This window comes from Chelonoidis abingdonii, chromosome 5 (genome assembly GCF_003597395.2).
Source record: "Chelonoidis abingdonii isolate Lonesome George chromosome 5, CheloAbing_2.0, whole genome shotgun sequence".
Classification (NCBI taxonomy): Eukaryota; Metazoa; Chordata; order Testudines; family Testudinidae; genus Chelonoidis; species Chelonoidis abingdonii.
This window is the reverse complement of record NC_133773.1, coordinates 21,213,860-21,240,265: the sequence shown is the minus strand read 5'-3', so window position 1 is coordinate 21,240,265 and position 26,406 is coordinate 21,213,860. Positions and strand designations below refer to the sequence as shown.

Genomic DNA, 26,406 nt, shown 5'->3' with positions numbered 1-26,406 from the left:
TAGGCATTGAAACTCTTCATTGGGATAAGGGAAAAGATCTTGCCTCACCCTGCAAAGACTGTCCTAGCTGTCAGGCCAAGACGAAAGGGCTTTGTATATTAAGAGGAAAGCATGTGCATGTGAGATGAGGGAAGTTGCATTTGAAGCTTGTGAGTAGAAGGAGTTGCACATCATGTCGACTGGAGAGGACTCTGAATTTGCTATGCTGAAGGCAGGGGGTGGTCTTTTCTTAGCTTACTTTTGCTACCTTGCTGAAAAGGGAATATTTTTCAACAGGGCTAGTCAAATACTTTGGTAAACATTCATTAGAATTTTTAAATGAATTTGTTTTGACCATGTTCACACCCTTTTTGTGTTTGCTTTCCCCAAATATTCTACCAATGAGTTTACCAGCAGAACATTCACAGCAACAGTGGATTTTAAGAGAATATCGGAAACAAGACATAAGCATAGGTATTTGCACTGAAAACCTGATTCTCAGAGATATGCAGATACAATCAAGGAACACAAATGCATCCTACGTGCTTGAATTTCAATTGATTCAGTCACTAAACCTATGGATTATATTGGAAATGAAGAACTAGGGCTTGATCCAAAACCCACTGAAGTCAATGGAAAGACTTCTATGACATTCGATGGGCTTTGGATCAGGAGCCTAAAGACGAAAGGCTGCATACACCATTACTAATACTTTGGCCAATCCAATCAACCTAAATAAATCTGTTTAGGACACGTTCATGCAACAATGCATTTAAAATCGCTAAGTCTTATTTTTCTACATTCTGATAACATATCTCTACAATTTTAAACTCTCAAATGTTTATAATACAAAGAAATAAAAGTCCTTTTTATGAAAATTTGAACCTTACTGGATTTCAGTGTAACTCCATTGGCTACAGCAGTATTACTGAATAGTACCACTGCTACAACTGAGGGTCAGATCTGGCCTTTTGTTAGTCAAGTGTCAATCCAGGGTTACAGTCAAAATCCAAACACCTCAACAAAGTCAGACTGAAAATATGACTTTTGTTTGTTTATTTGTTTTTTACTTGTGAGGTAATTAAGCATTGGAACAATTTGCCAAGGGTTGTGGTGGATTGTCCATCACTGGCAGTTTTAAAATCAAGATTGGATGTTTTACTAAAAGATATTCTCTAGTTAAACAGAAAATGTTTCAGGGAAGTCCTATGGCCTGTGTTATGCAGGTGGTCAGGCTAGATGATCACAGTGATCCCTTCTCGCTTTGGAATCCATGAACCTGAAAATTAGAGTTAGTTGGCCAGATTCTTAGCTGGAGTAGATTGGCATAGCTGTGTTAACTTCAGTGGAACTACACCAATTCATCTGGAGATCTGGCCCAATATTGGAAAACTTGACATGATCATACCCATAGGAGTACGTATGAGGGGAGTCTTGTCTTGTTCTATTGAAACTAATTGCACAGGAGGATGTCTCCCCCTTCCCCCTGAGTACTGCAAAAATTTGTAACAAAAACTATTATGGTTCATTGCTGGGGGGAAAAAATCATGTAACGCGCTGAATTCTCATCTCACACTTCAGACGCTGACTGGTTGACAGAGCAGCAGAATTTCAACTCCAATAGGCTTGAATTAGTTTCCAGGCAAAGAGGCAGAGATAAAAGGGGAAGGGATTTATAGAGTTTCTCTGGGTTTTTGTCAAAGTTTTTTCTCCTGGCTGGTCCAGAGAGAAAGAGCTCAGCTGCAATTTCAGCCTCGGGTATTTTCTAACTTGTTACTGAATAAATTGTGGACTTGGCTACATACGTCAAGGTAAATTTTACTACATTTACTACTTATATCTTCTCTGATTGTGTGTATCAATCTGTAGCCTTTGGGTATACTCAGGGCAAATGCTAGTGGGATAGCTGCTTTGTCAAAAACAATGCTAAATAAATTTCTGTTCAGAGTTTGCACAGGGGAACACACTGGTAATGCAACTTATTTTTTTTCATTTTTATCTTTCTTCCACTTCTGTCAGCACAATGTCCAAAATGCCCTGTCTAGTAAGATGATTATTTTGGAAGAAGGTTAAATATACCAGGCCTGATTCTGATCCAATTTACTTTGGATTTACACTGGTATGATTTCACTGGAATTGCTCCTGATTTACATTGCTGCATGTGAGATCAGAATCAAACTCAATAATTAGTTATGTTCTGAACTGAGAACCTTTGGGCGAGGCTTGAAATATATGATATGCATTTTATGGAACAGAAATAAAAAGGGATTAACAAATTACAGCTGAATCATTACAGGAACCAACAGTTACAGAGGATGATCCATGTAAATCTTGTCTGTAAAGTTTTCCATGCATTAACAGCTTGTTCTGTTCTGTTCTACAATCCTATCACAGACACAATGCAACCATGTCAATGACTTAGAAACTAGTGAACACTCTTTGCTCCTCTAGATTTATGAGAGACTCTGCAGTTGATTTTTTCATCTTTTTTATGTAGATCCAAACTCTCTCTCTCTTCTTCCCTTTCCTACCTATTCGTAGACACACATACCCTATTCCCACTGTACTCACAGAACACCAAGAAAGGAGGGAAGACAGAGAGGTCAAGGTTTAATGTTTATTGCACTCTATACAACTATCAACCCTGGTTGGATGTGCTGGCATCTAGAATACTCCACATTTTATTTCTTCTAAGGACAAAGACCAACCTGCACTGAGATATCACAGTGATAATTTCTTAGGACAGGTTTTCTGCAGTCAGTTAGCAAGGGGTGTTGCAGAAAACATTGCATCCTTGCTACTTCTCACAAAGAGGCTAAATATGTCAGTGCTGCATCATGGCTGTGTTCCACTGGCCCAAAGCCCACAAACTCTAAATAGTCATATTGATTCAATGCAACTCAGCAGAATTAAACTAATTCTCTTCCCCCTCCTATGGGTTTCTATACAGGGATATTTCCTTTAGTTGTGCTTAGATAATTAGGGCTTGATTCCACTCCCATGGAAGTCAATGACAAAACACCTAGTCATGCAGAGTTGAGCCATATTACGATAAACCACAAAAATGGAAGCATCTTTCTGTGTGTATCAAAAGTTTCCAGTTCATCAGTGGTTAACCCAGCAGGAGGATGCGTTCCACTGCTGGTATAGTTACTTTGCTTAATTTATGGATTTCTTGGTATCTCTTGCATCTGATCCTTTGAACATTTCATTACATATCTTGGGAAATGCTTGGAATCTTTATAGACAGTTCAGAAGGATAGATTAAAATGTTCCAGAATCTCAACATTTGTGGCTGATACTGATATTTATAACTGTGTTCCACTGAATAAAGAGCACTGGATCTTTATACTTTGAGGTGATCCTTCAGTTTACTATTAGAGCCCTGAGATTCCCACTTATGAGCCTCTTACCTTGAGGACCCCTGTCATTTCTACTATGCATCAAGCAAATCTCATGCCTCCTATAAACGCTATGGGACTCCTGAGACACAGCACTGCAGGAGATTTCACCTCTCACATCTTCCTCTGACAGCCTACATCCAGCTGGTCTCTTCCCCAGACTCCCTTGTAGCTCCGCTCTCAAGCCAACTCACACAACAATTCAGTCCCTTTGTGGGCTTCAGCTGTAAGCTAAAACAGGGTCCTTCACCCCACCTGGGGCTTGACTCTAAACAAAATGGTCCTTCACCCCACTGAGATCAACTGCAATTCCTCCGCCTTATCAGGGTGCTGATTCCCCCAAGCCTTTTCCTGTTAGGAGTCCAAGTATTACTTAAGCTGGCCTGACATACACATCTTATTTTTTTTGCTCATCACAGACCCTAGCTCAGGTATCCTTTCCACTCTACGCCCCCCCAGCTTTAATCTTGCTCCTGTAACTCTACTTTCTGACCACAGCCAACTCCAAACTACTTTCTCTAAGTCTTTCCCAGAGAGCAGAAATTCTGCCTCTTCCTCTATTTAAGCAGTGCTCACCTTACTCCACCACCACAGCTGGGGGTCAGTCTAATTAAGCCCCATTACACTCAGCTGGGGTCACTAATTAGCCTCATGATGCCAGCTCACCAGCAAGGCTGAGAGACAGGTGCCAAGTCATGGGCAAGAGTGTACCCAGGTTGTTTCAAAAGGCCATCCAGCCAGTGACAGTGCCCTACAGCAGGGGGCAGATGGAATGAAGTTACTATGAATTCTCCTTCTCTTGCTTCTGTAAACTATGCTGAATAGCAACAGCATTCCAGGAGCCCCACTGAAGATTCAGTTTTGACCATAGATTAGAGTACTGTGTAATGATATTTCATCCTAATCTCCCAAGCTGCACTACATCCCTCAAGGTAGGACCCATGAGCGGAGAAATAGTTTTGTTTTCCTTTACTGATTTTGGAGGACACTAACCTGAAGAATCTACTATGTTTGCCAGACTCAAACTTCGGACACTTTTTCAGCTGGGGGGAAAAGGCAGGTGTTTTGGGTTCTGCCACAGCAAGGAGTTTGAGGCTTGAAACACCATCAGAACTGTCAAGTACAAACTGAGTGATGCTGTACCAGAATATGATGCACCTTATTATTAATTTTTTATTATTATTGCCATGTTTATTTGCCGGAGTGTTCTGGGCACTTTACAGAGATATTAAATGACTAGAGAACTTAGGGTTTTGGCCAATCTTGAGTATCTATCAACCTCTTGAGGACAGACTGTATAGTTTATGCCACAGCCCTCAGTAGGGGATGTTCTGTCTCTATATCACCAAGGAACAAAGAACCACGTAGATTGGGCCTCAAGCAGGCAGATGGTGCCCCAAGCATATAGAAAGTATAGGGACAGATTCTGTGCTGTGTGACCAACCCCAGGGTAATGTAGAGCAGTCCCGCTGGCTACTCTAACCTATGGCAGTCTTGTCTAGGCTACCTAATGGCTGCTCTGCATCTCAGAATCCCATGTAATACAAAGTGGTGCATATATGCCCCATCTTGCCTGATCTCTCCCCTCCAACCCTGCCTAGGCACACCTCCTACACTGAAGATTGCAAGAAGAAATAACAGAGTTGCTTATTTCTGCAGTACCTAACCTGTTCCATGCCAGGGTAATTTTCTCACAGCCCTTAGCAGCCCCTATACACTATAGGAATGATCCAAAGGAACCAGCTCCACAGTATCTGCTATTTTGGGGAACTGTGCAAGAGTGGAGAGGAGTCTTCTTGTCTGCCTCTACTCTGTGAGGCCAAGGAAAAGCCATTCATGGTCTGGTCCCTGGATGGCAAACCAGTTAGCTAATACTCATTACAGCAGGGGTGGGCAAACTTTTTGGCCCGAGGGCCACATCTTGGTGGGGAAATTGCATGCAGGGCCATGAATGTAGTAAGGGCTGGGGCAAGGGTTTGGGGTGAGGGAGGGAGTTCGGGGTTTGGGAGGGGCAAGCGGTTGGGGGGAGGAGGGGTGCGGGATGTACAAGGGGGCTCAGGTCAGGGGGAGGGGGTGCAGAGTGCAGGAAGGGGTGTGGTGTGCAGGAAGGGGCTCAGGGCAAGTGGTTGGGGGGAGGAGAGGTGTGGGATGTATGAAGGGGCTCAGGACAGGGGAGAGGGTGCAGGAAGGGGCTCAGGGCAAGGGGTTGGGGGAGGAGGGGTGTGTCACGTACAAGGGGGCTCAGGGAAGGGGGTGGGCATGTGGATGCAGGAGGGGGCTAGGGTGGGGATTAGGGGCTCAGGCAGGGGTTTGGGGTGCAGGAGGGGTGCGGGGTGCAGGAAGGGGTGCAGTGTGCAGGAGGGGGCTCAGGGCAGGGGGCTCAGGCAGGGGTTTGGAGTGCAGGAGGGGGCTCGGGGCTGGGATGCAGGAGGAGTTCAGGGTGCTGGCTCCAGCCCAGCGCCGCTTACCTGGAGTGGCTCCAGGGTGGCAGCAGCATGCAGCAGGGCTAAGACAGGCTCCCTGCCTGCTCTGCCCCCGCACCGCTCCCAGAAGCAGCTGGCACCATGTTTCTGCAGCCTATGGGGAAAGAGGGGGCAGATAGCTCCATGCACTGCCCTCACCTGCGGGCACCTCCCCGAACCTCCCATTGGCTGTGGTTCCCCGTGGGGAGCCCTCTTCCCCCACCCTCCCACCCCGGGGCGCAGGGACGTAGTGCCAGATGCTTCTAGGAGCAGCATGGGGCTGCAGCACCATGGGGGTGGCAATCCTGTGGGCCGGATCCAAAGCCCTGATGGGCCAGATTCGGCTTGCAGGCCATAGTTTACCCTCCCCTGCATTACAGGATAGAAAATGTTATTGCTTGCACATTGGATAACCAAAGTGGGCTGTAAACACCCAACCAATGAATGGTTTAATAACTATTGATCAGTCAGTGATTTCACACATTCTTTCACTCACTTTCTACACATAAAGACGAATGGCCGATCACAGGCCAAGGCGGACACTAACTCAGGGTTCAGTATCACGTGCTCTCTCACCTTATGCTGCATCCCTCGCTCACACCAGCCATCTCTATTCATGCAAGCGGTCCCACTGACCTCACTGTGAGTATTCATGTGAGTCAGGACTACTCAGCCATGGAAGGGTTGCAGGATCCAGCTTCGGCATAGTTTCATGTTGTCCAGTGTACTTGGTTCTGACTTGATTAAGTGCACAAAAGTATCTTTGGCTTCATGTCAGCTCTTTAACTCCTCTATGTGGAGGACTTCACTGAGAAATGACCATTACGGATTGATTAATTAATTAGCAGCACCATAATAGCAATGTCAAAAGAAGCCAAAAAGGATTTTTTCATTTTAAACGGAGCTGTATGAATACCACAAGAGCCCAGTGTTATATAATCCAGTCAAGTAGTGCCTGCTTTAGATTTAAGGAGGAAAGCCCAAAATGTCTTCTCTTTTCAGAAACTAGGAAAGGATTTTTATTTGGTGTTTCTTTCTCTACCCCACAAGCGGAGGTATTGTTACTATTTTATGTTGCTAGTCCAAAAATGTTAGCTGTTTACTCTGCTGTGCATGGCAAGGGCTCACTGTAGTCATAGCAATGAAAGAGTAGAGAGAGAAAGTCCCATGACAGCTTAGGAAAGTAACTCTTATATTAAAACTTGCTTTAGCAGATAAACCCTACAGTGTTGTCCTTGCCCATTTTTCTACCATTGTGCAAGTCCCTGTGCACACGGCACAGTATCAAAAGGCATGAGACAATTAATTCTTAAGGGAGAAAAGTTGATACAAAAATACTTACCTGATTATCATTCCCAATAAAATCTTAGTGGCATTTAAAAGATCATTTATCATGTTATAATTCGTGGGAACATGAACATATGTTACACATCTCATATAAAATAAATAATTACAGCAAGCAGAGGAAAGTATAACTTGTTTCTTTATGCAGTAAAGTCAATGCAATAAATTATCTGTTGGTAAAATCCAGTCCTATTGGCCTGTTTCTATTTACTGTCTCGCCTCTTTTCAGCCCAAGTCAGATTTTCATTAACATGTTTTTCCTTCCCACAAATGTCAATCAGAGGTTGGAATTCAGTAGTGTGCATACCTCTCCTAGAATTTCTGTATGTGCTAAAAAGGCCTGATGTCAGTGCTGCATTACCAGGGCTGGCTCCAGGCACCAGCACAGCAAGCAGATGCCTGGAGCAGCCAGTGGAAAGGGGCAGCATGTCTGGCTCTTCGGCAGCAATTCGGCGGCGAGTCCCTCAGTCCCTCTCAGAGGGAAGGGCTTGCCGCCGAATTGCCGCCAAAGAATGAAGTGGTGGTGGTAGAGATGCCGCTGAAGTGCTGCTGACTGCGGCTTTTTTTTTTTTTTTTTTTTTTTTTTTTTTTGCTGCTTGGGGCTGCAAAAACACTGGAGACAGCACTGTGCCTGTGCACTGCAATGAAAATAGCTGTCAAAATTACAGCTGCTCCACAGAAATAATCCCAATATGCCAATGGAAAAATAGAGCCTATCACATTCTATTCAGCTACAAAGGTAACATTGTAGTTATTACTGTGGAACCCATTCTGTTAATTCCACATAAAGGGCCAGTCCTTTCAGCTGGCGCTCCATTGTTGTCCACAGAGCCATACTGATTTGTGCAGGGTGCTAGAGATCCAGAAAGCCTGGGGCAAAAATTCAGAAGCACTTAGAAGCCTATTTTCCCAATTTCAAAAGTAGATCAAGGAACTTAGGCTCCTAACACCCACTGACTTTCTATGATACTTAAGATCTGGTCTACACTACAAACTTTTTCTGGTATACCTAGGTCAGTCAGGGGAGTGATGAGGCATGAACCATCTGGCAGAAACCAAGAGCAGAGACATATTTATACCAGCAAAACTGCACTTTTGCTGGTATATCTTATTTCACTTGTAGGAAACCGGAATAACCTATGCCAGCAAAAGCCCAGTTTTGCAGATATAAGTTGCGTCCACATTAGGAATGCTTTACTGGCTCAGCATACCCATTTAGCTCAGGGCTGCCCAGAGTGGGGAGAAAGAAGGGCAATTTGCCCCAGGCCCTGCAGGGGCTCCCAAGAGAGTTTTTCAGGGCCTCTGGAGCGGGGTCCTTCACTCGCTCCAGGGGCCCCAGAAAACTGTCAAGGGGCCTGGGCCCCCAGAGCTGCTTCTGCTCTGGATCGTCGTCATCTGCAATTCAGCGGTGGGGGGTCCTTCTGCTCCAGGACCTTCCGGCACTTTGGTGGTGGGTCCCGGGGCAGGTCTTGGGTGGCAATTCAGTGGCAGGGCGGTTCTTCCACCCCAGGAGCTGCCACCGAAGTGCCGGGTCTTTGGCAGAAGACCCCAGGTACCCTGAATCTTCTGGGTGGCCCTGGTTTAGCTACACAGCCAAAGTTCTCTTAGTGTACACCTGGCCTTATTCTCCTAAGTGCCTGAGCCACTTCTGAAAAGTTTACTGTTGATGCAGAAACTAAGGGCTCACTAAAGTTAGAGGTAAGGCTCCCATTTATTTCAATGCACTTGGAATTGGGCGCTAAATAAGAAATGCTTCCAGAAGGTAGAGCTATAAATGATAGGACCCAAGGCATATGAGTGCCCAGTGAGCTGGGAGGTTCGAAATGCATGGGTGGGGTTCTAATTCAGCCCAGGCCATCTTTCTCTGTAACTATAGGGGAAACACAACTTGATCAACTAGAGATTTGTATTGTTAATAAATTTGCAAAGGCAAATAATAATAATACTTGCACTTCTACAATATCTTTATTTTGGAAGGGATATTAAACCTCATGCTTCAGGGTTTAAGCCAATCTCCAACTATTAGAGTTCAGGATGAGACCTGACATTGGGCGGGGGAGTCAGATTATCCCACATCTACCTACTGCAGGGTTCTTATGTTTCTTTTGAAGCATCTGGCATTGGCCTCTGTCACAGACAGGCTTCCGGACTGGATGGATCTCAGGTCTGATTAAACTTGGCAATTCCCATGTTCTATCAAAGACTCTCAAAATCCCTCAAATAATAAAGATTTAAGCCTCACAAAGGCCTCTGTGAAGTTGGTAAGTGATATTATCCTCATTTTACAGATAATGAGTCACAATTTCCCTGTGTCCCATTCATTCCAGTAACAACGGCTTAATTTGAGTAAAGGTGACAGAATAAAACCCCAGAAAAGTCAAAGTTGATGGTGGAGCTAGATATAACAATACATCTCTTATCTAGTTTTGTTCCTCTGTAGATCTCAGAACACTTGATAGAAGAAGATCCATGTCATTAATTTCATTTAGAAATGGGAAAACTTAGACACAAAGCCACATTGCAGGTCAGATGGGAGTAGAATGCAAACTGCTTGAAGCCCAGTCCTGTGCTTTAACCGCTAGATAACACTTCCTTCCTTGATTCTTGTACCAAGAAATACTGAAATGCAAACAAATACTAGGGCTCTGTCATGTAAAAAAAATGGATGGAAATTCACATGTAAATTAGTTTCTGCTCTTGTGTTTCTGGCATGCTGCCAAAGTGACCCTCAATACAAAAGAATTTTTACAGCACTGATCTAAATCACTTGCTTCCATGCAGATATGTGTTAGGAATCTCTCACATTTTCCCTTGTGCTGTCTGTTGTATTCTATTTATCTCTACCGAGTGCACCTGAAAAACCTAAACCCTGCAAACTAGACAGACAATTGAAGCTCTTTATTATGCTGCACTACAAGTGGAGGCTAACTGTGCGGTGCACGAAGGGAGGTTTGCATTATTAGTGGCACATATTCAGGAAGTGTTTTGTTCTGTATAAACTATGAGGAAAATATTGATATTAAGGAACTAAAAACATTAACACAAAAGCAACTTCCAACAGATATTCCTTCAGTCGGGGGTTGGGGGGGTTAGGATGCTTTTGCAGGCTCTCCTGCCAAATACCATAATCAATGTAAGCCACTGTTTCCTTGGTGTACGAACTAGCTCCCAGAACAGAGACTTGCCTGGAACTCTTCCTTATGGTCTTTGATGTATTTTTCCAAGCACTGGCAAACAACTGCCTGGATAAATAACATTCTTATACCATGCACTGAGTCTCAGAAGCTTATTGTAGTTGACATTCCCAACCTTACTGACTGAGGGTACAGCCAGATTGTGCATGTGCCAGTGAGCTCAACCAGCAAATTGAGACGCTGTTTCCTTTAATTAAAAATAGGGCAATACACGCTCCATTTATACAGACAATGGGAAAAGGTGGGGGGGGGAATCAAAGAAGTGAGGTGTGGAGAAAGGTGGATGGGGGAGAAAAACAGGGCAGAGAAATGTGAAGTGAAAGGAGAGATATGAAGAAAAGCAGCAGAGGAAAGAAAAAAGGTGAGAAAGTGGAGAGAAAGCCTAAGAAGAGCATATAAAAAAAAGAACCAGAATAAAAGAAGGGAAATAAATATAAGACAAAAGAAAAGAAACAGAATATACTGAGTCCCCAGAGGGTTGTGGGGTTTTTTGCACCGATATAGCTACACACACACAAACTGCCACTACCGATGCACTACACAGGTACAAGATTTAAGTTTTAGTTGTGCAGGTTACCTCAGCAAGCAAAATAAATGATCTGTCTCTGTTTCGCTTACATGTTGATATTAGCATAAATAAAGCAAGGAAAGCCTCCCATGATGTCATCACTAAAGCTGGGCAGGAAATGGTTCTCCCATCCCATAGAACTTTTTGAGATATATATTATATATATATATATATTCTCCACCGGGACAAAATCAAGATCTTTCACAGTTTTTCATGAACAATGAGAGAGAGAGAGAGAGAGAGAGAGACAGAGAGAGAGAGAGAGAGAGAGACCCCCAACCCAGAACAGCAAGAGAACGAGAGAGATCCCAATCCAAATAGCCAGTCACATGGTGTTTCAGGCACTCACTTGGGATGTGGGAGACAAATGTTCAAGTCCCAGGTCTGAAAGATCTGAATTAAGCAGAGCAGGGACTGAGCTGGGGCCTTCCAGCTACAGAAGCTGATCTGTGGAATGGAGGAAGCAGTGGCTGTAAAAGAGTCTATAGGCAGTTAGTGTGTCGGACACAGAACAGGCTCCAGGAACTGGGCAGAGGGGCCACTTGGCAAATATCTGGGCACTCAGAAGAGCTGGTCTAACAATACAGCATATGAGCCCCTCAGGACCCAATCCTGTATTCCTTCACACACCGTATTGTAAAAGAACTGGGCCAAAGTGACTACTGGCATAAGCAGGCACAACTACATTGAAATCACACACTACTGGACTCTGTGGGGGAACTTTGTGACTTTTGATTTGTGTTTCCCCGCCCCCAACTCACCCACCCAAATGTCCACTAAACGGTTTGCATCAGACAGCTTCAGATAGTTATAACCAAACCTTGACATACTTCTTCTGAAAGAAAACCTCCAAATTCCACCATTCTAGAGTTTATTATTGTCCTTTTAGAGATCTGGAAAATATGAAGCCTGTGACTTTCTTCATTTGCCTCGTGGGATCAGCTTTTGCTATTCCGGTAAATTCTCTTCAATCTATCACTTACCATGCGTTTGAATTTTCATGTATTGAGATCATTGTGCTCTAGTGTCTCCAAGTGACCTGTTAAAGATTTTGTTTATATGCAGGTTTTAATCCCATTTTCTATTCTAGACCTATCCCTTAATGTACAAACTTGGAATCCGTGGGGAGAAAAATTCAGAAAAGGTATTTGTTTCTTCTTCTTTAAGTACCTGGCCACAATATAATACTGAGTTCCAATACATGAAACACATTTCTGTATATGTATTTGTTCACAGGTTCATTTAGGTAAAGTAGTTCCCCCGTGAATTACTATGAAACTCCTCACCCTTCACATGTTAGCTAGCCAATGGCAGAGAAGCATGCTGAAAGATCCTGATGAGATCTCTTATGCATCCTAAGAGCTGTCTTCATAGCATTTGGAGAAATTCTCACAACCCGTTAATAAATTTAAACATGATATCTGTGTATTTATTGCAGGAAATAGTGGATCAAACCAAGGGTCAAATCCTGGTTGCCTTACCCACACACCCCTGGTAAAGCTAGCAGGATTTGGGCCCTACCGAGAAACTATTATATGAACAATCATAGAGTGGAGACTCTCAAAGGTATCATAACAGTTACTGTACATGAAAATGTCATTTTGATCTAATGTAGCTTTTATTGCTCGTTGTTCATATTTGAAAGAGGTGAGCCTATTCGAAGATGAGCAGAATGCTGCTGTTGAGCTAGACCCTTCTCTGGTGTAAATTTACACCAACAAAAGCTCTGTTTCACATTTTTATATTTAGAGATGGGCCCAAACCAGACCTCTGTCTCTTACTCCCCCACCCTCTGAACTTTGGTGGTTCAGAAAAAATGGAGTCTGGTGCCAAACTGTGATGTTTTGTAAAAACAAAACTCAACCAAATTTTTGTAGAACCAAATGCAAAATCCAGCCTCCCTCCACTTACCTTTTGTTATCATGAGTTATGTCTTGCTCCTAACATGTTTCCAGGTAAGTTACCTACCATTACACATGGTGTTCTGGATTGTTTTATAGGTTATAAAGGGGGGGAAATGACTTTTAGTATTTCATAATGTGTCCATCAGAACAATTTACAGTATAATTAATTTTTTTCAGATAAATTTCAGGTTCATGCCAGACAATTCCCAGGCTGCAGCTGTCTCCGAGAAACAACATACAGAGAAGACATCTGCAGCAGGACAAAATATTGCAGTACCAATACTGGGTGATTCACTAGTTGCAAGCAAATATGCAACATTTATAGCAGACCAGTTGCCCTCTAATGATAGTCAATTGCAGGTACATTTCCTAAATCAGCTATTTGTTTTCACATAACCAAAAAAGTTCCCATATGGTTCCTTTAAAAATTGCCAAGCTCAAAACATATAGAGAGTGTGTTGTAACTAATGTTGTAGAAAAAAGTGAAAAGACGTTAATGACATTCATGAAACATTGCACTAATTTTGTCTTGACTATTTTGCAACATAGAAATTTTGCCTTTTATTCAACAGGTGCAAGATAACCAGTTTACAGTCAAAATATGCAAAAATTCATACGCAAATTTTTGTAGTTTAATACCAAAACATTTTGACTCAAAATAGTATGTTTGAGGAAAGATGTACTTATTCCCCAGTTAAAAAACAGAATTGTGAATTTCATTTTGAATATTTCATACAGTCCCAACTGTATCAGAAGGTGCATTGGATTAGAGGGAAATGCTAATGAAATACTTTCAATACCAGCTTGGCTTTACCAAATAGGATGCAGTTGACTTGCACACAGTCCTATAGCATTAAATGTCCATTATAAAATGGTCCCAGTCCTGTACCCACAGAAGTCAGTGGGAGTGTTTTGCCAGTATCTTAGGCATTTGTAAATACAGTAATCCCACACACGAGTAATCCATTGAGGGCAATGAAGTCTGGGCTTTAAATAGGATCAGGGTCAAGCTCTATGATTTTGCTTGGTGATAAGTCAGACAAAGGACCATGGCGGCGGTCGAGCATCCGCCAAAATGCCACCGAAATTTGTTGGGGACCCCTGTGATAAGCAAACCTCTGAAGGTCTGGAGACTTGGTTCACAAAAACATAAAGAGTTTTACATGTTAACGTGAATGGTCTGCAACCTCCTTTACTTGTAATTCTTTAGCAGCCACTGACTCTGCACCCTGCCAACAGAAGAGAGTTCCCTACTGTAGGGCTGTAGAGAAGATAATTGGGAGTGACCAACATCTTAAACTTCCGTCATGGCGTTCTCTCAGCTCCTTCCTTTCTCTGATTCGTAGGTAGATGAAAGGAGATGGATGGGATCCTTAAACCATATTTTTTCATCTTAAAAAGGTCCAGTGTTGGTTCATTTCAATGTAGAGTAAAAAGCTTTAGGTCAGTTCTGATATTCAATCATTCCTCCCACTCCCACTTCACAGCCTTGGGTCCCACACTTACATTAGGCTTGGTCCTCCAGTTTTGCCATTATCTTCATTGGTTGTAGGATCATCCCCTCAATGCACACATTGATGCCCACAGCTGGTTTTGGGAAGGTATTGCAGGTGCCATCAAATCAAATGGGACTCCTGCTTAACTCAGCAAGGAAGCAGAGCTGTATCACCATCATACAGGATAGATCTGGTGATCCTAAAATGATAAGGCACAGTTCACTACCCAGGAAGATACCTAGTCAAGTATTTTAATCTCCTCTCTTTCCAACCTGCCTGTTGAGCATTTCTTCCAAAGCTATTGCTAGCACAGTATTTATCCTCTAGGATAACTGATAATTACTGCTGACAATGTTTGCAAATACAGGTACCTAATGTTAGTCACTATTTAGGCACCTAAGCTGAGATTTCCAAGGGAGCCTAAATGAGTCAGAGCTCCAACTCCTATCAAGTCTCAGTAGGATTTGGTGTCTAACTCCATTGGAAATCACAGCCCCAAATAAAAATGGGTTGATTGTCAAACTTCCTGAGCACCCACAAATCCACTGATGTCACAGGGAGTCCCACTAATCTATGCACTGATACGTTTCATCCTATGTATTAAGGAATGAAAATAGCATATTAAATATTGACTTGGAAATAGAGTTATAAAGTGAAGTCTTTATTATACTGTTCAATAACCATGCATTTTTCTTTGGAAGGTTAGAGATACTTCTTCTGAATCTTCAAAGAAGAAAAACACAAAGTCTGAGCAGTATATGAACAGCAATAATGATTTACTCTCAATTCAGGGCAGCAGTGACAGGGAGGAGCAGACATTGATGATGGATGATAAAGACAAGGATGAGCATAGGAACGCTAACAGACAGGAAAGAAACAGTAGTGAGCATCAAGGGAAAAGTAGTTTAGGGCTTATTAACTCCCTTGCTCAGAACATGGGTGTAACGCTGGCTTCTGACAATCAGGAGAGTGTCTTTGAGAGAAGCAGCAGCCATCAATCTAATCATGAGCATCAGTTCAAGAACGATGTGAAGAAAAGCAATATGGCTAGCAATGACCAGGAAAACCCAGGGCTAGGTCTCACTGTTGGTCAGGAACAGGACACATGGATATACAATAAAAATCCTGTTGGATTATTTGAAAACAACAGTGAAGGTGATGAGGAGGAGGAGGAGGAGGAGACAGAGGAATGGGATGAAACTGGCTACAGAGACAGCAGGCAAAAAGCTCACATGAAAATTCAAGAAGATCTCTATAGGAGTGAGCAGAATGAAGATAGCAGCCAATCTGATGAAATGCTGAGAGATGCTAGTCAGCCTCTCCAGATAACTAAGAGGCAGAATGAGGAATTTGAAGAGGCTGAACAAAAAGAAGATGAGGAGGATAATACCCCAGCACAGTCACATAAAGGAGAAGAGGTGACAAACTCACCAAAAAGTACTGAACAAGATCAGAATGCTGAGTGGCCAAGCCAGGAGGATGAAGACAGGTTCCAAGACAATACCCAGAGCATTAGTGACCAGGAGGAAGTGGTGAAAAGACAGAATCTAAAAAAAGTTGCTGCATATATGGAGGCCAGCAATGTTGAGGACAACAGTCATGAAAACAATGATGATGATTCTAATAATGATGCTGAGAGCGATGAAGGTGATTTCAACAAAAGCCAAAAGGAAGCAGCCTACCACGAGGGTGAACAAATTCGAAGTAATGATCACAGAAGCATTAGTTCTGAGGAGCAGGGGGAAGGAAAGGATGAAGATGAAAGTGTGGTGACTAATGAGACAGAGAATGACCAAAATGTCAACATTAAACACCTCATTCACTTTGAACAAGATTATTATAGTCATGAGCCAGCCATTTCTGACAATGAGGAATGTGAGAAAATAACCAGCCTTGTGCCAAGGAATGTGAACACCATGGAACCTGAAGATAATGTAAGTGTCTTTAAAAAATATGAGTGACAAAAAAGTATAGATGCAGCCAAACTTAAGTCCAAGAGAGTTCATAAATTACATAAACAGAATTCTTTATCCAAATCTTCCTTCTCACATCAATGGGATTTATTTCATCCTAGTTTATTCATCACACAAAGCAATCTTCAATTCGACTATTTACTTCAATGATCTGATTGGACTAGTAGTACCAGAATACAATAAATGTCTGTATTTTCAGTGTTTTTTGAGAGTCAGGTCTTCATTGTGAACAGAGATTGGTATTCTGGTTAAAATTCACTATCTAACACCCTCTGCTCTCTGTATGAGGATTAAACCAATGTCCTAAAAAATAAACCACTGTTGTTTACTATATGTAAATGTGGCTCAGAGAGATAATGATTCTAAAAGGCATCTGCTGTCCTTCTCTAATTCCTCTGTGAATGCTTTGCAGTATTTGTTGTTTACAATGTATTTTAAGATTAGACTGTCCTCATATTATAGGTAACAATCCTTCATTTTCCCTGATGACTGCAGCATAAAAGCATAGCTGATCCACTTCAGGTTTTTATTATTGGTAAATTCTTGATACATTTGTATTAATCTATAAAGGAAGATATAGTCTAAGCACAAGCAAATATTATACAATAGTTGCAGAGGTTTTCATTTTTAAGTATTATACTTGTATGTAAATTAGATATAGCCCCTCTGCTCCTGACAAGTTGCAGACACCTCTGGTATAGACTCTTAGAGGTAGATTTTTCACTGACTTATAGCTAATGGAGTACCATTGACTGTCTGTGTTTATGCCAAATGTAAATCAGAACAGAATTTGGCTTCAGTAATGTGCATGCATAGAGACTTAGGTCCCAATTCAGCCATCCATCTCTACTAAGCAAAGCAGTTAAGTATGTATATAAGTGTTTTGTTGATAGGTTGAACTTGCACATGCCTAAACACTTTGCTGAACTGGGGCTTTAGTGTTTTTATACGGTATCTTTTTCTGAAAACTGTGCTACCTCATACTATGGGGGTATTGTCCTTTCATTTATTTAGGAAAAAGGAAATATTGACTGTATTTTTTTCACCACTGGACCAGATTGTGCCCTTACATCAAGCCTATGAAGCTGCATATTTGTAACTGGGGGCAAATGTTGGTTCAACGTGTTTTCCCTACAACAGATCTATTATAAGTTCTACTTTTGCTTTTGTGATTGTAAAGGTTAAGACAACAGGCAGTTCATATAATGAGGATGAAAGTTCCAGTGATAGCAGTATGAAGGTTCTTCTCTGTGAGTAATCCATCGGCAAAGCAATTAGACTACTACTAACACAGAGGTTCTCAAACTGGGAGTCAGTTATTACATGGGGGGTCGCGAGCTGCCAGCCTCCACCCCAAACCCTGCTTTGCCTCCAACATCTATAATGGTGTTAAATATATAAAAAGTGTTTTCAATTTATAAGGGGGGGGTCGCACTCAGAGACTTGCTATGTGAAAGGGGTCACCAGTACAAAAATTTGAAAACCACTGTGCTAACGCTGTCAAGCTGTGGAATTTGCTGTTGTGGATTTTTTTTTCTGCTTTATTCATGATGTGATTTCACATGACTGAATTTTGCTTGCACTTGATCCTGTATATTACAGAGTTGTGCACAAGGAAGAATCTGTTCTGCATGCCTTTGTATTTATTTATTTAAGTGTTGAAAGAACTATAAAAACAGTAACAAAAAAAGTTGCAGACAGAACCTTTGCTTTTTGCAACATCTGTATAAAAATTGGAGTTATTTTCCACTGAAACATATCACCTTGGGGGAAGATGTGATCTTAGTTTGATTTAAATCATGAAATGGCAAAATTATTTGGATTCAACAAGAACAGATTTGAAATTTCACGATAAACAAATAGTGAAACTGAATCTAAACTTTTTTTGTTTCTTTTTCACGTTTTTCCACTGCTTGACTTGGGCTGGGCTGGGAAGTAGAAATATCAAACTACTGAGAAAGAGGGTTTGAGGGTTTTTTTGGGGGGGATGACAGGAGGAGGTACTTCCAGTCCAACTGCAACCAGTAAGTACTAAAAATCTTGTTCTAATGAGATTTCTTGATTAAAGAAATTCAACTGTGTTTTGATAAATATTCGATAAGCGCTCAAGCAATTTGTTCTAATAGGCTGGTCTGATATTTTTCTAGATCCTTGTAGGAACTTCCACTGTAAAAGAGGTAAGGTCTGCCAAGCAGATGAACAAGAAAAACTTAGTTGTGTTTGCCAAGATCCGGCTGCTTGCCCTCCAGCTAAAGATCATGAGTATGTAAGTATTCCATGGAACACACAGGCACAGAAAGAACTCACTGCAGTACTTGCCTGATACCCCATTCCTCTTATATTAATTGGTGCAATTCTAGGGAGCTTGTGATTGGTTCCCAATTATTTTAATAATTATATACCCAAAGGGCAGAATTCACCCAAAATATTCTTGATTGCTATTTGATGGGATTATAGAACTATCAGTACACTACTTGAATAAAAAATAAATTACAATTGCTCAGCAATAATTCTTCAGCTACTCCAAGAATAAAATTAAAAGTCACATTTGCCTCTGTGAGGTTTTAGCATGTGCAAACACATACACAGAGTTATGTATTTTGGACATTACTTAGTAATGTTTCCAACAGATTTGCTATGGGGTTCCTACATCATTGCCGCAAAATTATATCCAAAACACTTAGAATTTGGTGCCTAAAGTTAATCACCCAAATCCATATTTAGATGCCTAAATAAAAGGCATGGTTTTCAGAAGTTCTGAGCACACTTTTCCTTTGAGCATTCACACATCAATGGCCATGTGTTGTATTTGCTGGTCATGAATGTTACACATTAATGTTCATATGATCTGACAGTGTTATTGACTTTTTTTTTTTTGCTACCTAGGTTTGTGGCACTGATAATAAAACCTATGATGGCACATGTCAGCTCTTTGGTACTAAGTGTAAACTTGAAGGGACAAAAATGGGACACCAGCTGCACTTGGACTATATGGGATCCTGCAAATGTAAGGCTTTATTTATTTATAAGTATATAATTTATCTATATATGCAGGGCCCATCATCTTAGTATCTAGACACTGAACATAGGGTCTTGTCCCACACCCTTCTTTTGTATCAGTGACCAGTTAGAAATAAGCTCAGAACCCTAGACAGCTCCATTTTCTATAATAAGCTGCACAAAAGCCCTGGCTACCTTTGTGGTTCAAGCACTTTTCTACCTGCAATATGCCTTGGGCCTGCCTCCATCCCAGTTACCATCTCTGGCTCGCTTTCTGTCTATCTAGGTGCTTAAATGGTCTTCATTACTATAATATCTGAGCATCTCACAGTCATTAATGTATTTATCCTCACAACTACCCCTGTGTGGTAGAGAAGAATTATCATTCCCATTTTACAGATGGGAACCTAAGAGACTAAGGGCTAGATTCACAAAGGAACGACAGGCTGAACATTACCCTGCCAATCTTCTAAGTGCCTAGAAAACCACTGGATTCACAAAGCCTAAATCAGACACCTAAGCTCCCTATACAATGAATGGAGAGAGATTGGTGCCTTAGAATGGGATTCATAAAAGCCAGAACACTAGTCAACTCCATGCCTAAGCTAGCCAATGAGAGGTGCCAAGTCAAAGGAAGTTTGCTAAGCTCTGCCCCTCTCTCAGAGATAGGTGTCCAAATTTGGGCTTCAGGGAGGTGCCTCCATCTGGCTGGGATTCTCAGCTGCAAACTCTCTCTTGGTGTGAGGCATCTATGCTGCTTTAGTGAGGGGGAGGCCCTCCCTCTTAGCTGGTAGCCCCGGGTTAGGATAGTCACTAAGTGGTGGGCAACCACTGATGTAGCTCCCCATCCATCAGAGAGGGAGAGGAATTTTATCTGGGATCTGCCAATACTCAGATGAGTGCCCCAGCCACTGGGCTCTGGGATACTCTGATGGAGGGAACCCTCCACCTTTCATGTGGAAGCTGTTCCAGTTTGGGGGGACTGGATCCTGGATCTCCCATGCGAGGGTTCTAACCACCAAGATACACAGTCATTCCCATTGCTATTTTTAGCCATTGATAATTTAGCTAGATTAAAGCCAGTGTCGGTATGCCTACCCAAGCTGCAATCACACCTTCAGCTGCAGTGTAGACATACCCTATGACCCCGATCATGTAAACACTATGTATATGCTCAATTTTAGACATAGCAGACTCAATTTTAGACATGCTCAATTTTAGACATTCAGTCCTCTGAATAGGTCCTATAAAGTCAATGGAACTTCTCATATGCTTAAAATTAAGCATATGTTTAAGCATTTGCAGAATTAGGGCCAAAGACAGTAAGGGGCAAACTGTTGCACGCAAAAATACTCGTTGGTGCAATTCTGTGCTCATAATTATTTCTGATGGCAGTTTAATTCACACAGACAACTAAGCAACTGTCTTACATAGAATCAGAGAATTGAGCATCCAAGTAATCTAAAGTGTGATTGTAAATAGCTGCAGCAAATTGCAATGGCATTCCCAATTTTACATCACAAAAATAGATGCCAATTTAAGGTTGAGTTGAAAATTTGGTTCATAAGACTCAGATTTTGCTTGGAGATGTTTGAAACTGGGGACTTAATGCACCTCTTGATAATGCGACTAGCATCCTTTGTGGTTTGAAACAGACATTCCTCCTTGCACTGACTATGAAGTGGATCACTTCCCTCTCCGGATGAGAGATTGGCTCAAGAACGTCCTCATGCAGCTCTATGAGCGTGATCTGGACAGGTCTGGATTTCTATCTGACAAACAGAGGAGTAAAGTGAGTAATTAGTACCAAATAAAACACACCTGCAGCCATGTCACTTGAGCTGGACAAATCATGTGACACACAATTTACTTAATAAACATTGCCTCTTTTTAATGTTAGAGAGATGTCTGCGAACAGTTTGGGATTTTTTGTGAATAATTCTTAATCTGTGGATTGGTTGTGCGAAGTTCTTTGTGACTATTCAGTATATGAAATTTAGAATGTGAGCTGTATGTTTTCATTAGATACTCAGGTTACATGATACATTTCTCTTCCCCATCTAAATAACTAACTCTTCGAAGCCGATTTTTGGTGCAAATTCTCACTTTTACAAGTTCAGAATCTGCTTTCCATGAATAATTCCCAATATTTGCATCAATTTGGTCTTTCCAAAGAAATTCCTGCCATGATACTCAGAGAAAGTGAACACAAAAGAATGGGCAAACACAATCAATCCAAAAGTTAATTTAAAATTGGATTGAATAATCATGGGAAATTGTTTGCAGAACTCATCCAGATCTATAGACTAATAATCTACAATTAAACAAAACCATTACTCATTAACAATATGTTTGAGAGCTATGAAACTGCAAGGTGGTGTTGTTGACATTCATTGTTCATTAGAAAGAGAGAGAGCTATTTCAACTATCCTGTGTGACTGCATCACTATTATTCTGGCATTGTCATATCACTGGAAGTTACGGAGGATTAGTATGGGGTAAGGATGTTATCTCAGTGGGTCTATTCCAGTTCTATTAATAATATCATTGCACCATCTTCTGGCAGGTCAGTGATTTCTGCGACAAAAGTTGGTGGCCAGAGTCTAGTTCCTCATGGATAGGGGTCACCATCATTAGAAGTGCCACCATAATTGGCAATCTTGCTGGCAGGTTCAACAGAGATGCCAAGGACTGCACTGGCGAGAACGCTGAGCTACTTTCTAAGTGTTTGCTCCTGCAAGATGCTGAACATCTCTTGCAAGGTGCTGCTGGGCATCTGCAATTCTGAGTGAAAATGGGAGATACTCCACATCTTGTAGGATTCAGCTCTAAAACCATGGAGACTGTGGCCAGATTCTCAAATGTGCTATTGCCACTTGGTGTTGCTCAGAAGGTCAAAGTGGACAGACTCTGACCTTAGCTAATCAATGGATGATTCCGGTTGCATAGAGGATATAACTTAGAATTGGCATACAACTGACAAGACTGGCAGAACCCTCTCCTGTGCCAGCTGCTCCTTTCCCCAGTATAGCAGATGTGTCATGAGAGGAAAGTGAATAGCCAGGGTTTAGCATTGCAGAGCTCTGCTATGCCTATTCACCACTAAATTACAGATCTCATACAAGTGAGAGAAAAGTTAGATGAAGCCCCCAGTTAAGGCAGACTAGTGCAGGACTGAGGAGGCACAACTGGATCTTTTCTCTCCCTTCCCCCTCCACCCACCTGGCTTATACAGACTGTAAAGCTGCCATAAATGAGTGGTCAAAGATGCTCTGGTACAGGGGAATCATATGCCGGAGGCTGAACCAACATCCAGCAGTCCCAGCATCAGGGTGACAGTAATGTGATATACAGCCACTTTACTTCCCACCAACCCCTGTATCCTGCACTGAGTACACATAGCTAGACCTGAAGATCAGGTGCTAGGATTTCAGGTTCAGCTCAGGTAAGTATCCAAAGCTTATCTGAAATACCCACACTGCTTAGGTCTGAAGAAATGTGCTGGTAAACATATAAGGACAGACTGTTTAGTGCAATTTCCAGCAGCTCAACTTCCAGCCACAAATACTGCAAAAACAACTCCCTCGTGATATTTCAATGAAGATACATGTGTGTGCGTGAATGATGACTTGTGAATGTTATTCAGACTAGTCCTTCTGTCACTGAACAATCCACTCCTTTATTGGTGTAGGTCAAGAAAATCTACCAGAATGAAAAACGTCTGATGGCTGGAGATCATCCAGCTGAGCTTCTGTTACATGACTTTGAGAAAAACTATCATATGTATGTGTACCCAGTGCACTGGCAGTTTAGCCAGCTTGATCGGCACCCTGCCAACAGGTAGAAACTGTTTCTATGCTCAGTTTTGATTCATGTTTTAGATCATGATTGTTCTACTTTACCATGTCTTTCAAAAAGTGCAACTATTCTCAATGGCATACATACTGGGCCAGATCCTCTGTTAGTGTAAATTGGCCTCTCTATATTAACTTCTGTGGAGCTTGTAAATGGGATCCTTCACCTCATGGACTTCCTCTGTAAGATACTCATCTGGTTTTACAAGGACACAGGATTTAGTTGCAAATACCTGCTACCCACACAGATTTCGTAATTATATATATATATATATATATATATATAGCACCTTTAATTATAGGATTTCACATAAAATATTAAGGGTCTGGGGAAAAAGCACCAAACTCACCTGGGCTGGGTGACAGTCAGACTGTGAGAACAAGGGAGTAATCCATAGTGGTTAGTCACCAGAGATGTATTATTGGCTTATTTGTAGTTTCAAATATTATATGAACAGAATTATCACAATATTAAAGATATACAAAATCCTTAAGATAGTTAATATTGGACATGTTTCTTATTATCCCCTTGTAACCTTGACATTCTTCACTGACCCTGATCTCTTACCCCCAAAAACAGAGATCATATGCTACCTTTATTTCATTTCAGGTTATTGTCACACTCAGAGCTTGCTCCTTTGCGAGCTTCTCTAGTTCCCATGGAACACTGCATAACTCGTTTTTTCCAGGAGTGTGATGCTGACAGGAATAAGCATGTCTCTTTGAAGGAGTGGTGCCACTGTTTCGGAATTAAAGAAGGTAAAGCCATAAGGTTGAGAGGGAGTAGGGAGAATTGGGTAGGGAGAATTGCTCCCTTCCGGACTAGGCAGAGAGTATCTCAGTTCATACACAGAAGGTAAGATACTCTGGCCTGAACATCAAGTTAGCAAATGGCGTGCAGGGATGACAATCTCAGAAGGTACAGCATTCTGGGTTGGTTCCAAAATCATGCTTAAGTTTTACATTAGGAGTAATTTCCAACTTATTTTGCAGTGGGTGAAATATCTAATCACATACACAGCTTGGGCCATGCATACAAGATGAGAACAGGAGCTCTATAGATCTATATATAGACTATAGGTCAAAATCTTATTGATTTCCAGTTTGTACCTATATAAACAAGAGAATTTGGCCTTCAATGGTGCTTTTCAACCCCATGCCCCACCCCTTAGATTCCAGTCCAATAGCAGAGGCCTGCGGAGGAACTCTTGCTTTGGCATCTGTATTTTGGATATCTGCAGTTGGTCACAGTCAGCCTAAATAGTGGATGCTCATGACCTGATTCTCGAATCGTAATTTCTCTCCTGTTTTACAATAGTCCATTAACTTCTGGATTCACACTGAATTAAGTGAGAGGAGAATCAGCCCTAGAATCAGAACCTGGTCCTCCATAACACACACATTTACAGCATAGCTCACTTTGCATATAATGTCTTGGCATCTTCTTCATCCCCATATAACTCTCTAGGAAATCTATCAAACCCTGTTCCATCAAAAAAAACCTCCTTATTTTGGACCCTGACTATTTCCTCCTGCAATGGTACTGCACCCCATCCTTTTGAAACCATTGACAGTATGGTTACTGTTTCATGTCCCTTACCAACAATTTGGTCTCACTCATCTTTTTTATAGAAGAGTTTTCCAAAACACTGTGGTGTTGTTTCTTTCTAAATAAGAATAAGGGGTTCATCTGAATTATGAATAAATGGGTTTTCCATTTAGAAGTGTTCAGAGACTGAGCCACCTGAGCTTCAGTATTAAAATACAGACAGCAGATGAAACTCAAAGATCTTTTTGGCCAGGTTCCACATTAGACAGATAGGCAGCAGGATGCAAAGATCAGAAATAAAAAGAAACTGGAAACTTTGTCACCTCCCGCCTCCCCCTCAAAATATGGAGGGTCATTTTTTTAAAAAAATACTAAAAGTAGCAGCGAGATGCAGACGTAAAAAAACCCCAAACCTCTTTTCAGCAATAGAACTTGATTTTGCATAGGAGAATCATGGTAATCTTTTAAAACTTGTCACAAACAGGTCCCCAAACTCTTTGGGCCAGGTTCTTAGTTCCTGTTCAATGTACTTTGTGCTGCTCCAGAAAGCTGGAGGTTCCTCTGACATAGGGAACTCCCCATGTGAAATAAAGCCACCGTAGACGGTTCTATACAATCCCCCTTTCTATGCAAGGGACATTCCAATCCATGTCCAGGAATGGTGAGGGGAACAACTGGGTTGCCTTGTACTCTGACAATCCCCAAGTGGTGGAACGGTCTCATTCCTGCAGGTATAATTTACAGTAGCCCTGAGACTGCTGTAAGTTATGCAGGGGCCATTTCAGTCCCACATCAGCCCTAGGACTGAGGGAGAAGGGTGAGGATGAAGGCATTATTACTAAAAGGAGTAACAGTCAATGGCATGTGCTGTTACTAATGGTTCTGTTTGTCCTTTGTGGGTTGGGGTGTCCTTAGTGATTTTGAAAAGGCAGGAGATGATTACTGAACACCACACACATTGGGAATATATTGCATAATGAGAAAGCAGCTTGACCAGAGAAGATATAGGATGGGTGGCACCTCAATTTGATATGAACATCTGTGTTTGTACAGAGGTGTGAATAAAATAGGCCAGCATCTGAGCCCTCTGAAACTTTAGAAAGAAAGTGCTGACTAGCTCATGACCCATTCATGGGTCTTTCACATTAAAGGTTCAGTCGTGATGGTAACATTTTTTTCCTTCTTCTCTATTTCACAGAAGACACGGATGAAAACCTCCTGTTCTAAACCCAGCAGGATAGAGTTCCAGCACCCTGTTCACATACCAGTCCATCTGTAAAGCCATTATATTTTCAAGATACTGATAGAGTTAACACGTTTGAACAGAGAGCTTACACAAAGATTTTTGTAGATTGACAGGGTTACTCCCAAAGAAAACAAAAAAATAAAAATTCTAAATCAATTAACAGTAGCAGAATCTAAGCACTTCTCGCATGACATATCTAAACGTTTGTTTCCTGCCTGGAGTTTTACAATCCATAATATCTCTCTGTATACAATAGAAAATAATTGTGCATGATAGAATTGTTCAGAATACTGTTCTTCACATCAACACATATAGTGTGGATTGTGTTTGTATACTGAGAAAACTAGAAATAGAACAATTTTATTTTATTGTCAATGTACTGTATTGCTAGTTTCTTAATATTCTAATAAAGAAAGCATGAAACAAAAGTGTTTGG

General features: G+C 41.6%; 1 protein-coding gene across 5 annotated transcripts; it reads left to right on the top strand.

The window, feature by feature from the left end:
• The first annotated feature begins 1,707 nt into the window (after positions 1–1,707).
• On the top strand, positions 1,708–26,406 carry SPARCL1 (SPARC like 1). Of its 5 annotated transcripts, XM_075066143.1 has the most exons (13): positions 1,708–1,790; positions 11,838–11,904; positions 12,039–12,092; positions 13,030–13,212; positions 15,050–16,282; positions 17,502–17,572; positions 18,305–18,345; positions 18,469–18,587; positions 19,208–19,328; positions 20,977–21,113; positions 23,013–23,161; positions 23,786–23,934; positions 25,923–26,406. In XM_075066143.1, the coding sequence occupies exons 2-13, from the start codon at positions 11,851–11,853 to the stop codon at positions 25,949–25,951; spliced, it is 2,340 nt and encodes a 779-aa protein (XP_074922244.1). In that variant the 5' UTR covers positions 1,708–1,790; positions 11,838–11,850; the 3' UTR covers positions 25,952–26,406. The 5 variants fall into 5 exon arrangements, with proteins under 5 accessions (XP_074922244.1, XP_074922246.1, XP_032656139.1 ...); XM_075066145.1 differs by lacking the exon at positions 12,039–12,092; XM_032800248.2 differs by lacking the exon at positions 18,305–18,345 and having other exon boundaries at positions 17,502–17,571.